At 40.8% G+C, this 18,445-nt stretch overlaps 1 protein-coding gene across 2 annotated transcripts in view; it reads left to right on the plus strand.

Moving 5' to 3' along the window:
- PARP4 (poly(ADP-ribose) polymerase family member 4) overlaps nt 1–18,445 on the plus strand; it is a 108,649-nt gene that overhangs the window by 59,162 nt on the left and 31,042 nt on the right. For both annotated transcript variants that reach the window (XM_042987727.1, XM_042988232.1), the window contains 8 exons: nt 8,178–8,373; nt 9,375–9,442; nt 10,021–10,208; nt 13,144–13,243; nt 14,901–15,071; nt 15,354–15,434; nt 16,808–16,888; nt 17,976–18,071. In XM_042987727.1, coding sequence (XP_042843661.1) covers nt 8,178–8,373; nt 9,375–9,442; nt 10,021–10,208; nt 13,144–13,243; nt 14,901–15,071; nt 15,354–15,434; nt 16,808–16,888; nt 17,976–18,071 — 981 coding nt within the window. The remainder of the gene's footprint in view (nt 1–8,177; nt 8,374–9,374; nt 9,443–10,020; nt 10,209–13,143; nt 13,244–14,900; nt 15,072–15,353; nt 15,435–16,807; nt 16,889–17,975; nt 18,072–18,445) is intronic.

Raw genomic sequence — 18,445 nt, forward strand, 5'->3', positions numbered from 1 at the left:
ATGTGATGAACAGAAAAAATATGCAGCCGAGAATCCTTTATCCAGCAAGTCTGTCATTTAGAATAGAAGGAGAGATAAAGGTCTTCCCAAACAAACAAAAACTGAAGGAATTCGTCACCACTAAACCAGCCCTACAAGAGATCCTAAGGGGGTCCTGTGAGACAAAGTACCAGAGACATCGCTACAAGCATGAAACCTACGGACATCACAATGACTCTAAACACATATCTTTCTATAATAACACTGAATGTAAATGGACTAAATGTGCCAACCAAAAGACATAGGGTATCAGAATGGATAAAAAAAACAAGACCCATCTATTTGCTGTCTAAAGAGACTCATTTTAGACCTGAGGACACCTTCAGATTGAGAGTGAGGGGATGGAGAACTGTTTATCATGCCACTGGAAGTCAAAAGAAAGCTGGAGTAGCCATACTTATATCAGACAAACTAGACTTTAAATTAAAGGCTGTAACAAGAGATGAAGAAGGGCACTATAAAAGAATTACAGGGAGTATCCATCAGGAAGAGCTAACAATTATAAATGTTGATGTGGCGAATACAGAAGCCCCCAAATATATAAAACAATTACTCACAAACATAAGCAACCTTATGGATAAGAATGTGGTAATTGCAGGGGACTTTAACACAGAAATGGATAGATCATCTAGACACAGGATCAATAAAGAAACAAGGGCCCCAAATGATACATTGGATCAGATGGACTTGAAAGATATATTTAGAACTCTGCATCCCAAAGCAACAGAATATACTTTCTTCTCGAGTGCACATGGAACATTCTCCAAGATAGATCACATACTGGGTCACAAAACAGCCCTTCATAAGTATACAAGAATTGAAATCATACCATGCATACTTTCAGACCACAATGCTATGAAGTTTGAAATCAATCATAGGAAAAAGCCTGGAAAACCTCCAAAAGCATGGAGGATAAATAACACCCTACTAAAGAATGAATGGGTCAACCAGGCAATTAGAGAAGAAATTAAAAAATATATGGAAACAAATGAAAATGAAAATACAACAATCCAAACGCTTTGGGATGCAGCAAAGGCAGTCCTGAGAGGAAAATACATTGCAATCCAGGCCTATCTCAAGAAACAAGAAAAATCCCAAATACAAAATCTAACAGCACACCTAAAGGAAATAGAAGCAGAACAGCAAAGACAGCCTAAATCCAGCAGAATAAGAGAAATAATAAAGATCAGAGCAGAAATAAACAATATAGAATCTAAAAAAACTGTAGAGCAGATCAATGAAACCAAGAGTTGGTTTTTTGAAACAATAAACAAAATTGATAAACCTCTAGCCAGGCTTCTCAAAAAGAAAAGGGAGATGACCCAAATAGATAAAATCATGAATGAAAATGGAATTATTACAACCAATACCTCAGAGATACAAGCAATTATCAGAGAATACTATGAAAAATTATATGCCAACAAACTGGACAACCTGAAAGAAATGGACAAATTTCTAAACACCCACACAATTCCAAAACTCAATCAGGAGGAAATAGAAAGCTTGAACAGACCCATAACCAGCGAAGAAATTGAATCAGTCATCAAAAATCTCCCAACAAATAAGAGCCCGGGACCAGATGGTTTCCCAGGGGAGTTCTACCAGAGGTTTAAAGCAGAGATAATACCTATCCTTCTCAAGCTATTCCAAAAAATAGAAAGGGAGGGAAAACTTCCAGATTCATTCTATGAAGCCAGTATTACTTTGATTCCTAAACCAGACAGAGACCCAGTAAAAAAAGAGAACTACAGGCCAATGTCCCTGGTGAATATGGATGCAAAAATTCTCAATAAGATACTAGCAAATCGAATTCAACAGCATATAAAAAGAATTATTCACCATAATCAAGTGGGATTCCTTCCTGGGATGCAGGGCTGGTTCAACATTCACAAATCAATCAATGTGATACATCCCATTAATAAAAGAAAAGATAAGAACCATATGATCCTGTCAATCAATGCAGAAAAGGCCTTTGACAAAATTCAGCAACGTTTCTTAATAAAAACCCTCGAGAAAGTCGGGATAGAAGGAACATACATAAAGATCATTTATGAAAAGCCCACAGCTAACATCATCCTCAATGGGGAAAAACTGAGAGTTTTTTCCCTGAGATCAGGAACACGACAGGGATGTCCACTCTCACCGCTGTTGTTTAACATAGTGTTGGAAGTTCTAGCATCAGCAATCAGACAACAAAAGGAAATCAAAGGCATCAAAATTAGCAAAGATGAAGTTAAGCTTTCACTTTTTGCAGATGACATGATATTATACGTGGAAAATCTGATAGACTCCACCAGAAGTCTGCTAGAACTGATACATGAATTCAGCAAAGTTGCAGGATACAAAATCAATGTACAGAAATCAGTTGCATTCTTATACACTAATAATGAAGCAACAGAAAGACAAATAAACTGATCCCATTCACAATTGCAGCAAGAAGCATAAAATACCTAGGGATAAATCTAACCAAAGATGTAAAAGATCTGTATGCTGAAAACTATAGAAAGCTTATGAAGGAAATTGAAGAAGATATAAAGAAATGGAAAAACATTCCCTGCTCATGGATTGGAAGAATAAATATTGTCAAAATGTCAATACTACCCAAAGCTATCTACACATTCAATGCAATCCCAATCAAAATTGCACCAGCATTCTTCTTGAAACTAGAACAAGCAATCCTAAAATTCATATGGAACCACAAAAGGCCCCGAATAGCCAAAGTAATTTTGAAGAAGAAGACCAAAGCAGGAGGCATCACAATCCCAGACTTTAGCCTCTACTACAAAGCTGTCATCATCAAGACAGCATGGTATTGGCACAAAAACAGACACATAGACCACTGGAATAGAATAGAAACCCTAGAACTAGACCCACAAACGTACGGCCAACTCATCTTTGACAAAGCAGGAAAGAACATCCAATGGAAAAAAGACAGTCTCTTTAACAAATGGTGCTGGGAGAACTGGACAGCAACATGCAGAAGATTGAAACTAGACCACTTTCTTACACCATTCACAAAAATAAACTCAAAATGGTTAAAGGACCTGAATGTGAGACAGGAAACCATCAAAACCTTAGAGGAGAAAGCAGGAAAAGACCTCTCTGACCTCAGCCGTAGCTATTTCTTACTTGACACATCCCCAAAGGCAAGGGAATTAAAAGCAAAAATGAACTACTGGGACCTTATGAAGATAAAAAGCTTCTGCACAGCAAAGGAAACAACCAACAAAACTAAAAGGCAACCAATGGAATGGGAAAAGATATTTGCAAATGACATATCGGACAAAGGGCTAGTATCCAAAATCTATGAAGAGCTCACCAAACTCCACACCCGAAAAACAAATAATCCAGTGAAGAAATGGGCAGAAAACATGAATAGACACTTCTCTAAAGAAGACATCCGGATGGCCAACAGGCACATGAAAAGATGTTCAACGTTGCTCCTCATCAGGGAAATACAAATCAAAACCACACTCAGATATCACCTCACGCCAGTCAGAGTGGCCAAAATGAACAAATCAGGAGACTATAGATGCTGGAGAGGATGTGGAGAAATGGGAACCCTCTTGCACTGTTGGTGGGAATGCAAATTGGTGCAGCCGCTCTGGAAAACAGTGTGGAGGTTCCTCAGAAAATTAAAAATAGACCTACCCTATGACCCAGCAATAGCACTGCTAGGAATTTACCCAAGGGATACAGGAGTACTGATGCATAGGGGCACTTGTACCCTAATGTTTATAGCAGCACTCTCAACAATAGCCAAATTATGGAAGGAGCCTAAATGTCCATCAACTGATGAATGGATAAAAAAATTGTGGCTTATATACACAATGGAGTACTAAGTGGCAATGCGAAAGAATGAAATATGGCCCTTTGTAGCAACATGGATGGAACTGGAGAGTGTTATGCTAAGTGAAATAAGCCATACAGAGTAAGACAGATACCATATGGTTTCACTCTTATGTGGATCCTGAGAAACTTAACAGAAACCCAGAGGGGAGGGGAAGGAAAAAAAAAAAAAAGAGGTTAGAGTGGAAGAGAGCCAAAGCATAAGAGACTCTTAAAAACTGAGAACAAACTGAGGGTTGATGGGGTGTGGGAGGGAGGGGAGGGTTGGTGATGGGTATTGAGGAGGGCACCTTTTGGGATGAGCACTGGGTGTTGTATGGAAACCAGTTTGACAATAAACTTCATATATTGAGAAAGAAAGAAAGAAAGAAAGAAAGAAAGAAAGAAAGAAAGAAAGAAAGAAAGAAAGAAAGAAAGGGGAAGAAAGAAAGAAATATTCAGTAGAAAAAAAAAATAAATCACAGTGACTGCTGCTTACCAAAAAAAAAAAAAAAAAGAATATAATGACAGACTGAAAAATTCAAGACAGATCTTCACTAACTCCCTTAATCATGCAGAAGAAAGAATCAACTAACTTGAAGACGGATCATTTGAAATTAAAGGAATAAAAAGAAAAGGAATGAAAATGAGTGAAAAAGCCTACATGAATTATGGAACACTATCAAGCAAAAGAATGTTTGCATCATAGGCATCCCAGGAAAGGAGAGAAAGGGGTGGAAATATTATTCAAGGAAATAATAGCTAAAATCTTCCTAAATCTTGAGGGAGAGATGAGTAACCAGGTTCAGGCAGCTCAGAGGACCCAAACAAGATCCATTGAAAGAAGATTACTCTAAAACACATTATAATTAAAACATTAAAAATCAAGGACAGGGAGAGACTTTTGAAAGCAGCAAGAGAAAAATGGCTCATCACATACAATGGAACTCCCATAGGGCTATCAGCAGGTTTTTCTGCAGAAACCATGAGGTCAGGAGGGAGTGTGATGATATATTCAAAGTGTTGAGAGGAAAAACTGCCAACCAAGAATACTGCTCTTTTGGGTTCCTGGACCCAGTTCCAAAGGCAGGTAGGGGGCTTTCCCACATACCACTATACTATGTAAGTCCAGGTTGTTACCTGTACTTTGACCAACTAGCTATAAATCAGAGATTCCCACAATCCTTTCCTCAGTTTTTATTAGCTTGCTAGAACAACTCACAGAACTCAGAGAGGAATTTTACTCCCTAGGCCACCAGTTGATTACAAAGGCATGTAACTCAGGCACAACCAGATGACAGATATGCATCGGCAAGGTCTGGGGAAAGGGTACAGACCCTCCATTCCCTCCAAGCACGCCACTCTTCCACATCTCCATGTGTTCACCAATGTGAAAGCTCTCCGAAGCCCATCTTTTGGGTTTTTATGGTGGCTTCATCACATAGGCATGATTGGCAAGAATTATTGGCCATTGGAGATTGATTCAGTCTCCAGTCTGACTGCCCTTCCAGGAGTCTATGGACAGGACTGAAGGTTCTAACCCTCTGATCATATAGTTGATTCTCCTAGCAACCAGCCCCCCTCCTTAGGTGGGGATCCAAAACTCACCTCATTAACATAACAAAAGACACCTTTATCACTCTCATCACTTAGGAAATTCCAAGGGTTTTGGATTAAAAAAAATTTTTTTAATGTTTATTTATTTTTGAGAGACAGAGAAACAGAACGCGAGCAGGGAGAGGCAGAGACAGAGGGAGACACAGAATCCAAAGCAGGCTCCAGGCTCTGAGCTGTCAGCACAGAGCCCAACATTGAGCTCAAACTCACAAACCATGAGATCATGACCTGAGCTGAAGTCGAAGTCAATATTTAATGGACTGAGCCACCCAGGCACCCCGGAAATCCCAAGGGTTTTGGGAGATGTGCATGAGGAACAGTGGACAAAGACAAAATATATATGAGTTGACCAAATATATATGTCTTATAAATCACAATATAGCATAAACCCAGCAAAACTGTCCTTCAGAAATTAAGGAGAGATACATTCCCAAACAAAAGCTAAGGGAATTCATCACCACTGGACCTGACTTATGAAAAATGGTAAAAAGAGTTCTTGAAATGAAAAAATGCTAGAAAAATACAAGCTTCCACTTGTGGAATGAATAAATCATGGGAATAAAAGGAACAGCATAGAGAATATAGTCAATGCCATTATAATAGATGGTAGCTATACTTGTGATAAGCATAGCATAACGTATGAACTTGTCAAATTACTATTTGTACACTGGAAACTAATGTAACATTGTGTGTCAAGTACACATCAATAAAAAATTTAAAAATGAGGTGCCTGAATGGCTCAATCAGTTAAGTGTCCGAAATCTCTTGATTTCAGCTCAAGTCATGATCTCATGGTCATGAGATTGAGCCCTGTGTCAGGCTCTGCACTGGGCCTGAGGCCTTCATGGAATTATCTTTCTCCCTCTCCCTCTGCCCCTTCCCACCTCAAAAAAAATTGTCCTTTTTAAAAAGTAATTTAAAAATTGGGGTGCCTGGGTGGCTCAATGGGTTAAGCGTCCAACTCTTGCTTTTGGCTCAGGTCATGATCTCACAGTTCATGGGACTGAGCCCTGTGTTGGGCTCCATGCTGCCAGCACAGAGCCTACTTAGGATTCTCTCTCTCTCTCTCTCTCTCTCTCTCTCTGCCCCTCCCCTGCTTGCTTGCTCTCCCTCTCTCAAAATAAACATTTAAAAACTAAAAATAAAATAAATTATATGATCCTGTCAATAGATGCAGAAAAAGGGTTTGAAAAAATTCAACACCCTTTCATGATGAAAGCTCGGAACAAACTGAGTATAGAAGGTTACCTCAACATAATAAAGACCATGTATTACAAACACAGCTAACTCGATGAAAAACTGAGAGCTTTTTCTCTAAAATCATAAATAAGAGTGCCTACTCTAGCCATTCCTATCCAATGTAGTACTGGAAATCCTAGCTAGAACAATTAGGCAAGAAAAAGAAATGAAAAGCATACAAATAGGAAAGGAAAAAGTAAAATTGTCTGTGTTTGCAGATAACTTGATCTCATGTATAAAAAACCCTAAAAATTCCACTAAAGCACTGTTAGAACTAATAAATAAATTCAGGAAAGTTGTAGGATACTATAAGAAAACTATAGACCATGGGACACCTGGGGGAAATACTTAGGAATAAATTTAACCAAAGGAAGTAAAAGACACGTACATTGAAAACCTTAAGACACTGATGAAAGAAATTGAAGAAGGCACAAACAAATGGTAAGATATTTCATGATGGAACCACAAAATACCCTGAATAGCCCAGGCAATCTTGAGGAAGAATAATAAAGCTAGAGGCCTCACACTTCCTGATTTCCAACTATACTGCAAGGCTGTAGCAATCAAAACAGTGTGATGCTGTTGTAAAAACAGACACATAGACCTATGGAACAGAATTAAGAGCCCGGAAATAAACCCATGCATGTTTGTCAACTAATATTTGACAAGGGAGCTAAGAATATTCAACGGTTCGGAAAGGATGGCCCTTTCAATAATTGGTGCTGGGAAAACTGGATATCTACATGCAAATGAATGAAATTAGGCCACTATCTTACACCACTCAAAAATTAACTCAGAATCAGGGCACCTGGGTGGCTCAGTCAGTTGAGCATGTCTGACTCTTGATTTTGACTCAGGTCATGACCCCGGGGTCATGGTATCGAGCCCTGCCATCAGGCTACACATTACATCTACACAGCTACACGTCTGGAGCATCACATGCTACAGAGAAATCACTCATGGAAGGGAAAGTCAATAGATGTGGAAACTTCATTGTTTATCTTATTTTAAGAAATTGCCACAGCCACTCCAGCCTTCAGCTGCCACCATCCTGGTCAGTCAGCAGCCATTGACATCGAGGCAGGACCCTCCAGCAGCAAAAAAATAACTATTTTTTTTTAATGTTTATTTATTTCTGAGAGAGAGATTGAGAGAGAAAGAGATTGTGAGTGGGACAGAGAGAGAGAGAGAAAATCCCAAGCAGGCTCCCTGCTGTCAGTACAGAGCCCAACACGGGGCAATCGCACATTTAAGAGACTGCACTGTAGTGTAAACATAACTTTATATGCGCTGGGAACCAAAACCTTTATTTACCTCACTTTATTGTGATACTTGCTTTATGGTGGTATTCCGGAACCGAACCCACAGTGTCTCCAAGGCATGCCTATACCAATGTAAACAAGCCAGACCGGTTTAAGACAAACACCAGTCCAGCACCTTTTTTCTTTTTTTAGGCCTGCATGCTTGTTTTTCAACCAGACCTCGATATCACACTCCCTGACCTAGCTGAGAACAATGAAGTGATTATTTGTCTTGATTGCTCCGCTTCCATGGAGGGTGCGACATTCTTGGAAGCCAAGCAAATTGCCTTATATGCACTGTCCTTGGTGGGAAAGCAGCAAAAGATAAACATTGTCCAGTTTGGCACAGGTGAGTGCTCTTTGGCCCCAGTCCAAAGCGTGCTTCCTCCTTAATATGAACAGGCTCGTGAGTAGAGCTGATGGCTGTTAGTACCCTGACCTCACCTATGGAGTAAGAGGTAGCATAGCATGGAGTTCAAGAACCGGAACACCGGAGCCAGATCCCTGGCTTCACATTCCAACTCTATCACTTACTAGCCCTGGCTGTCACCTTGGGCAACTACTTGAACTTTTTATACCTCAGTTTCCTCATCTGTAATGTAAGGGTGATAGTTCCTACCTCACAGTGTTGGTGTAAGGATTGAGCTACTTCCTGTAAAGGATTTAAAACAGTGCCTATCACATATCAAGTGCTTTATAAATACTACTAGTGTTCCTAGCAGCTGAACCAAATGCAAGACCCTTGGTTGAGATGTATGAGGGTCCCAAGCATATGGACAGAACATGTGAAATCAGCACAATGTAGAAAATCTATAAGGGTTCAGCAAGCGTCAGATCAGCCCTTTTAGAGGAAAAGCAATACCATCCTCCAGGTGGGGGTCCAGGGACATGTCAGCCACCAGAAGAAGGTATTTCAGGAATGAGAGAAAGAACCAGAGTAGAGTGAGGGGGCAGTCCGGTCCTGATGATTCTTACGTTCCATCCCATTGAGCAGAAGACCTGCCCTTTTATGAAGGAGCTAGGGTCTGCTGCTGCTGGGCAGAGGTCAGATAAGCCTGGGAAAACCAAGGCCCTGGAAGGAGAACGTGTCCCTGCCGTGGCCAGGCTGCCTGTGCTGTTGTGACACCCCACATCTTACTTTGCATGAGCAATCTGCTACAGAACAGAAGTCTACATGTAATTTTATTCAGGACACTTTGCATTGTAAAGTGCATAATTTCAGTGCACTAGAGTTTATTATTTAAAGGAATAGTGTGGTGAATTTTTGGCATGTTAAAACCATCAAACATTGTTAGTGGTCAGTAAAGTGAGTATTTCGTAGCTACACCTCACGCCAATCTTATCACACAGGTTACAAGGAATTATTTTCATATCCTAAGTACATCACAAGCAACAATGTGCCAACAGAGTTCATTATGGTGAGTAAAAGGACCTTCCTTCATCTCTTGGGTCTTTTCCTATCAAGGTTTAACAGTACTGTCCAGACTTATTCCCCCCACGAGCGCTCTTGGAACACCCCCAGTCCTTCAGTTTTTGTATGTTGGTGGGCTCTTTTATTTTATTAATAAAAGCCATATGAACTCATTAAAGAAAAACTGGAAATTAAAAAGGGTAGAAAGAAAAAAATCACCCACATTCCTACCACCTAAATGCAACAGCATTGGAATGTTTTCTTCTGTTCCTTTTTTTCTATTTCTGAAGACAGAGCAAGCTGAGAATGACTAATTGCTTCCTCAGTCCATGCCAGCAAACCCTGGGGAGGCATAAAAAAAGTCAAATAAGTGTCCACTGATAATATTATAGTGACTGTGTGACATAAAATAAACTAAGAGGATGTAAGTGAAGTTGTTGCACAAATGCATAATTGAGAAAAAAATACACCTTTTCAGTGACGATGTCTCTAAACCCTCACTGAGACGTGCTTCAGTAAATGATGACAGTTAATGGTGAATAGACCCCAAAAGTAGTAAATAACCTTTCACTTCATTTCCTCTAGTCTGCTACACCTACCATGGGAAATACAGACTTCTGGAAAACACTCCGGTATTTAAATTTACTGTACCCTTCCCAAGGGTTACGGAACATTCTCCTTATATCTGATGGGCACCTCCAGAATGAGAGTCTGACATTGCAGCTTGTGAAAAGAAATGTCCGACACACCAGGCTGTTCTCCTGTGGGACTGGGTAAGTGTGGAAGGTCTAGTGACACAGTGAGCACTGTGGGTGAAGAAGGCAGCCTGTGGGCAGGGGTTTTTTTTGTTGGCCTACACAGGATTTCTAGAAGTTTTGAAGTTGATAACGGTGTATAGAAACTGTTTAGCATATAGTTGTAGAGCTCTGGGCTCTGAGACTGCCTGGGTCTCAATACCTGAATTGGCCATTTGTTAGCTCTGACCTTGGGCATGTTGTTAAATCTCTTGTGTATAAAATGAAGATGATAGTGAAAAAGTCAGAGATTTAATAGGTTTACTCTGAGGATTCAATGAGCTCATGTATAAAAAGTACTTACGGGGCACCTGGGTGGCTCAGTCAGTTAAGCATCTGACTCTTGATTTTGGTTCAGGTCGTGATCTCACTGTTTGTGAGTTCCAGCCCCGTGTAGGGCTCTACACTGACAGTATGGAGCCTACTTGGGGTTCTCTCTCTCTTTCTCTCTCCCTCTCTCTCTCTCTCTCTCTTTCCCTGCCAAGCTTACAATCTCTCTCTCTCTGTCTCTGTCTCTCTCTCAAAAATAAATAAATAAACATTAAAAAAATTAAAAAGTACTTAAGAATAGTCTTAAGAACAGAGATGGCACACGGCAAACACCAAGTCGACGTTAGATATTATTATGTTACATAAAAATCCAGATTTCCGGCCTATCCTGAGAAGCCTGAAGTGCCGGGCGCACCCCCACCCCTGGCGGTTTGTGACCAGGGCTGAGGATCCCACCCAGGCTCTTGCTCCTTCACACCTTTGTGGTGGCTGCCACATTTGCATTTTCAAACCCTATAATGGATTTAAGATCTCTCTCTCTGGAGGCTAGACCCTCTTCATTGTTGGAATGAACCCCCACCCCAATCATAGTTAGCTGTTTTGGACGAAACCGAGGTGTATGGTGTAAACATAAGGAAAACACCAAGGGCCAGACTGGTGTTTGCACAGAGCATGCCTGCACCCTCGTCTCCTGGGACTCTCCACCACATAGTCACCATCCTGGCAAATGATCACCAGGCCTCCCTATTCTGAGTGCATGGAGTGGGAGAGCCCCTCAACACAGGGGTAGGGGTGGAGGTGGGCGTTGCTGTTCTCTGGGGCCACTGTGCTGTCCTGGACCGGGGTCCTCCTCAGGCCTCGGCCATGACTTTCAGGAGCTGGAGCCCTAGACACCCTTTGAGGGCCCTGTACCCAAGCCAGACCTGCCTGCCCAGAGGGCTCTTCTCCTCTGTCTGCCCTGCCTCAGTCACAGCTCCAGTCCTGTTCCCTAATGTGAGAGCTGGGCACCACAGACCAACCAGGAAATTATCCAGCCCCCCGTGGACTTCCCCAGCAAGTGCTCCTAAATGGACTTCACCTGAGTAACTTGTGCCTGTACACACAGGGGGCTGCCCGCAACACGCTGCAGGGACCTGCCTCCTCCCTGCTCCCCTGACCGTGTGGCAGAGGCAGTGCCAGGGTCGTGGCTCAGACATCAGTGCAGAAGACACCGGGCCCCGTTGATTCCTTCTTTGCTGAGGGCCTGTCATGAGACAGATGCGTCTTGGTGTAGGACCACAGTGCCGGGTATGGGGAGCCAGACAGCAAACAACCCAGTAAGCTCAAAGGGAGGCGGGTTTTCCTAAGTGCCACGAAGGAAATAGGGGAGGACACCGTGATGGGGGTGGGTGGGCACAAACCTCCTTTGGGAGGTGACTTTGTGCTCTCACACAACCCAGCCTGAGGGAGCTGGAAGTTTTACTGATTTTCTGTCAGGTTTTTAGGATCTTTCTGCTGGTTTCTCATACTCCTTTGTGTTCACAAACTCTAGCAAGATGTGAGTTCTCCAGGAGTAGAGACTGAACTATTGCCTATTGTAACAAGCTGTCCCCTGAGGTCTGCACAGCAGGAGCAAAAACGGATTCCAAGCAGCCTCACTAGCTGATGAAATTGGTAAAAGAGAAATAAACTCCAGCTTAGGGGGATTCTCTAACTGGTGTTGTAGTCACCACCAATTAATTTTGAAGACTAAAGACAAATCCAATCTTTAATAAATAGGTTAAGACATATTTCAGAAATAAATAACTTTCTTAAGCTCTTTTCCTGAAAAATAATTGTTTCTTTATTATTTTAGGAGGAACGTCTCTAAGAAAAGCTTTCTTAATAGTTACAGAATTATTATCAAGAGAAATTTAATACGACATTGTTATTCAAATAGCAAAGCTTATTTTTGCTAGAAAGACACTTCCCTATCCTTTTTGCTATCTAGTTGTGCATCATAATTTTTTAATGTTTGTTTGTTTGTTTGTTTGTTTGTTTTGAGAGAGAAAGAGAGCAGGGGAGGATCAGAAAGAGAGGGAGAGAGGGAATCCCAAGCAGGCCCTGCACAGTCAGCGCAGAGCCCAATGCGAGGCTTGATCTCACAAACCATGAGATCATGACCTGAGCCAAAATCAAGAGTGGGACGTTTTATAGGCTGAGCCACCCATGTGCCCCCAGATGTGCATTATATTTGAAGATATAGACTTTATTAACTCTTTGCCAGTTCTTGGCCTTTGGGATCAAATTTGGGTAACTGACATTCATTGAAAGCAGGTTGATATTTTTACCAGTATTCTGATAACTTTTCAGAGGTTTTTCAGAATCATCTATTCTCTCTTTTGGTAAATCAGGAGTCAAGAATTTCTGCTTTTTTTTTTTTTTTTCTATTGTGAAAGAGAAATAAGTTTTCTGATATATGGGAGCCTAAATTACCCAAAGCTTCAGATGTTTCATACTGTCTGTCCTGAGTTTTATCTCTCTAACCTCAACTACAGAAAAGCAATTCTTCTGCGTATAATGTTTCCTCTATTGAGCTCTGAACTATATCAACACTGTTAACTACATGTACTTCAAAAATATTTCTAAAATTTCTTGAAGATTATAACATGTGAAATGCGATCAGTTCTACAGCAAATCGTCATATCTTAAGGACTTTGTCCCAGTATGGTGCTGGAGTATTTGAGTATTTTAACTCAAAATCCAAACACAGTTGGAAAAAACAGGTACGTTTCTCAAACATCTTATTTCTAGTTTTATGCTTATATGTGGAAATAATATCTTCTTACAAATCCATTGACAGTAACTTCTGTGTTTTCGTTACTAGAAAGGGGCCCTACAAAAAGGCCACAGGCCTGAAGGTATTGCACCCCTCAGTTATTGTCTAACATCTAGCAGAAACATTCTCCTTAATTGGGTCATTCTCTTAGCTTGTAGTTTGATTTCTTCTTTATAAAGTATCATGGGGGATTTTTAAAGGTAAAGTAGTATCCATGTTTTGTTAGCATTATCTGTCATTGTGGCAAAACATACATAAAATTTACCATTTAACCATTTTTAGTGGCATTCAGTGGCATTAAGGCACATTCGTAATGTTGTGCAGCCATCACCTCCATCCATCTCCAGAATTTTTCATCATCCGAAACAGAAACTCAACTCATTAAAGAGCTGCTCCCATTGTACCTACACCCCAGCCCCTGCCAACTACCATTCTACTTTCTTTCTGTGAATTTGACTCTTTAGATACTTCATGTAAGCGGAATCCTATAGTATTTGTCCTTTTGTGCCTGGCTTATTTCACTTGGTATAATGTTTTCAAGATCTATGCACATTGTAGACTATGTCAGAATTTTCTTCCTTTTTAAAGGCTAAGTAATATTTCATTGTGTGCACACACCACATTTTGTTTATGGGTTCATTTGTTGGTAGACATTTGTGTTGTTTCCACCTTTTAGTTGTTATGAGTTATGCTGCTCTGAGTATTGACACACAAGCATGTGTTCAGGACTCTGATTTCAGTTATTTTAGGTGTATACCCAGAAGTGGAATTTCTGGTAGTTCTGTGTTTAGCTTTTTGGAACTGCCATACTGTTGTTCATAGCAGCTGCACCATTTTATATTCCCATCAGCAATGTACTAGGGTTCTAGTTTTTCTACATAATCAATAGCACTTGTTGTTTTGGGGGGTTTTTTTTGTTTTGTTTCATAATAACCATTCTAGAGTGTGAAGTTGTATTTCACTGGGGTTTTGATTTGCATTTTCCTAATGACTAGTGATGTTGAACAACTTCTCATGTGCTCCTTGGCCATCCGTACACCTTCTTTGGAAAACATCTATTCAAGCCCTTTGTAGGATTAATTTGTATAATTGGAATCTACTCCCTGCAAAAGTTGTATATTAGTAATTAACTAATGGAATGATTTAGGGATGTTTTGCACGTTTAAATTATGTGCTAATGCTATTAAGAATTCTATTTAAGGGGCGCCTGGGTGGCTCAGTCGGTTGAGCGTCCAACTTCAGCTCAGGTCGTGATCTCACGGTCCGTGAGTTTGAGCCCCACGTCGGGCTCTGTACTGACAGCTCAGAGCCTGGAGCCTGTTTCAGATTCTGTGTCTCCCTCTCTCTCTGCCCCTCCCCCATTCATGCTCTGTCTCTCTCTGTCTCAAAAATAAATAAAAATTAGAAAAAAAATTTTTAAAAAAGAATTCTATTTAAAATCTTTTTGAAAAAGTACCCTGAGCAGGAAGGAGGAAAAGAAAAAAAAAAAAAAAAAGCAGAGAGCTACAAATCCTGAAAGATAGAATGTAAAATTATTCTCAGTGTTAAGTCACTATTTTCTGGGTGTAACATTGAGAGAGAAATAATTCCTTTCTTATAAATAGATAGAAGACCAGATGACCCGGTTGCATTCTCCAAGTTGTCACTCTGTCTCCGTCAAGTGGCAGCAGCTAAGTGCAGATGCACCTGAACCCCTGCAGGCCCCAGCCCAGGTGCAGTCCTTGTTCCTCAACCATCGACTCCTTGTCTACGGATTTATTCCTCATTGCACACAGGTGAGGAAGCACATGGCTGGTTTTAGTGTGGGAAGAACAATGTATGTTGCCAAGAGTTCTATTTTTCTTTTCTTTCTCTTTTCTTTCCTCTCCTCCCCCCAGATCATAATATGCTGGCAAATTTTTCTGCTTCTGGAAACGTAATGGGTAGTTACCTAGGGACATCGGGGAGCCTTTTAACTTCCATTGAAAGGAGAGAGAAAATCACTGTGAAACTAACCAAGACACTGTGGAGTGACAAAGCTAATAAGGGATTTCCTTCCCACCCCCACCCCGTTTCAGGCAACTCTGTGTGCATTAATTCAAGAGAAAGAATTTTCTACGATGGTATCAACTACTGAACTTCAGAAGACAACTGGAACTGTAAGATTCAAACCTTGAACTATGAACTCACTGTTTGAAAGTTGCCATCATTTAATATTTTCTTGTGTAATGCTCCCTGTACTTCCTTTGTTGCTCCTGTTTCTCTGTGTTGACACTTCAGTACACAATATGATGTGGAGGATTGTTATCCGTACAAATGAGGACACTTGGATTCAGTTTCTAACACAGTACTTCTTCTGGGGTTCTTGAGTCTCGTGTATCCACATGAGCATCAGTGGCCATGAATAACTGCAATGAAACTTGGTATTTTATACATGAACAGTTGTTAGGGGAGGTTCTCGAATGTGCCCATGACTCAATAAAAGTTAAGTGCCACGATCCACCTATGTTATTTCGTATTACTCAGTATAATAGTCCTAGGCCAAGAGTAAACATATATTGAGAGTGTGTTTGTTTTTTCTACTTTTGGATTAAAAGCAAATGAATTGTCACTGAGAAGTTTGTAGTATTTGCATTAGTACTTGATCTACTATAGTCAGACCTGGAAAATCCCTCACCTATGTATATTATATGTGCAGTTTGCTATTCATAGAAGTACTTGCATAAGCAGATAAACTATTTCCCAGACATTGCAGATTTTTGTTTTTTGTTTTTCAAATAAAATATGACTTGCTTTTTTACCCCAAATCAATAATTATAACTTATTATTTGCCCGTGATGTGTGTATAGAAGTTTAGGGAATCTCCATATTGGTTTAAAAATTGAATCTAAGGAGGAAATTAAGTCAAACGATTTTGCCTGGGAAGAGGTCATCCTCCATGAAATTGCAGGTTTTATAGTGGTACTTTCTCTGTGAGCTGTGGCCCTACTGATAACAAAATTACAAGAGTTGGAATCATTATGGAAATGAGACATTGCCATTTAAGATCAGTTGTGTTTCTCCGTTGGAGAGAAGGGGAGGCGATCCTTTACCCCACACTTCCCAGGGCACATTTTGCTGCCCCTGCCCTTCCGAGTGGAAGTCACATTCACGGTGGGGCATCGCAGCGCTAGGCCGACTCTTCCTACAGAAGAACAGCTTACAGTTTTTGAGATAAACTGAAGTGGCAAAATACCCTTTTACAGAAAAGGCAAAACTGTAGGGACGGAAGACAGATGAGTGGGTGCCAGGGGCTAGAGGTGACAGCCAGGGGCATGAGGAACTTTTGAAAGTGAAGAACTGTTCTGAATCTTTATTTCAGTGTGGTCATCACAACTGTATACATTCGTTACAGCTCACCAAACTGGACACTTTTAAAAGGGGTGAATTTTTTGTATGTACTCTTATACCTCAAGTTAAAAGTGGTTTTCTAAGTAAGACTTCAGTTAGAAGCCATTTGAATCTTTTTCTCCCCTTTGCCGCTTCAACACAGATGATACACAAGCTGACAGCGCGAGCTCTGATCCGAGATTATGAAGATGGCATTCTCCATGAAAATGAAACGAATCATGAGGTTCGCTCTTTCCATTGTTCTTGATGCTTCTTAAATTGATTTTATCCATGGAAACGTAAAGTGAGGATAGCTGAGTGGAGAAGCATGTGGGGGGGTGGGGAGGGATTCATTGTTGTGTCTGTATTTTCTGCACCTACGGTGCTCAGTACATGTTCGTTAAATGGATCAATGAAAGAGCAGATGTCATTGGTTTCCTGAGAATTCCATGACCATTTTACTCATCAGAAAGAGACCAGAAGAGGGCTCAGAGGACAGTCACTGAGTGCCTGTCATAAATATCACCTTAGATTTCATACATTGTAGGCGCTGGTAGCCTCATCGTAGTGATGAAGCAGCCCAGGTGCAGGGCAGGTAGGTGAGCAGCCTAAAGACAGACAGTGGAGCCAGAGCCTGCCCTGCTCCTTCTTCACTGAGCCGATGCGGCCCCTGGCAGGGGGTCCCACTCAGCCAGCCCACCGATGGCCTGGTGCCTCTGGAGCTGTGAACTTAAATGAGCTTAGGAGCAGTCATACCCGGTGCCCTCCCAGAAAGAAGGCACCAGAGTGCCATGCCTGGCTGTGAATGAAGTCCCAGCCAGTGATAGAGGGCCTTGTGTTTTCACTGTTCTCCCTTGCTGCCCTTGGATTAGCAGCCTGTGTTCTGCTTTACTTTAGGCCTTCTTACCTCTAGGGGCAGCTGACCAGCCCTGCCACCAAATAGTCCTGAACAGGTCCCTCCACCTCTCCACACCTTGGACTCCCCATCTTTAAAATGGGAGGCGTGGACTGTCTGTAAAAGAATGCAGAAGCTCACCACACTTGAGGATGAGAGTTCTTTGTTAACCGTAAAGAGCTATGTAAATATGAATTATTTTTTCTATGACTTAGCCAGTCACTTGATCCTATTTTGCAGGGAATGTTGAGTCCCCTACTCAAGACATTCACACAGGGCCATTGACTCAATTTAACTTGAAATGCTAATTGTAAAATGCTTTATTTTATAGAAAAATGCCTTGTTAGATTATTTAACACTTGTTTTATTGGTCATACATAGCTAACTAGTGAAAAATAAAGTGAAATGTGACTACACTTGTATGATTCTATCCTAGATGAAGAAGCAAATGTTAAAATCTCTGATTATTAAACTCAGTAAAGAAAACTCTCTCATAACACAATTTACAAGCTTTGTGGCAGTTGAGAAAAGGGTACGTATTATTGTTAATTCATGGCTATTTCATTTGTATTTGCATATTAAGAAAATTTCTCTTGCTCTGTCACTGACAGTATCCACATTCATGACTCACAAAGAGCAGGGGAAGAGGGCAGGGAGGACCATCAAAGCAGGGCCTTGCATTCATGAAGGGCCTCACAGTTAGCGTTTGTGATAATCTCTCTAAATGAGTCACATGTACTATTATTTTTAATGTTATAATTATTAGTTATGTGTGTACTTCTGAGATATACTACAATTTTGTTACATTTTGGTATTTCTCATCTTTTATTGATGCGAGACCCTCAAAAAGTAGAAAGGGCTTGAGCTTCCCCTCCCGTGAGAGGCCCTTTCTCTTTCATAAATTTA

Source organism: Panthera tigris, chromosome A1 (assembly GCF_018350195.1).
Source record: "Panthera tigris isolate Pti1 chromosome A1, P.tigris_Pti1_mat1.1, whole genome shotgun sequence".
NCBI classification, from domain to species: Eukaryota; Metazoa; Chordata; class Mammalia; order Carnivora; family Felidae; genus Panthera; species Panthera tigris.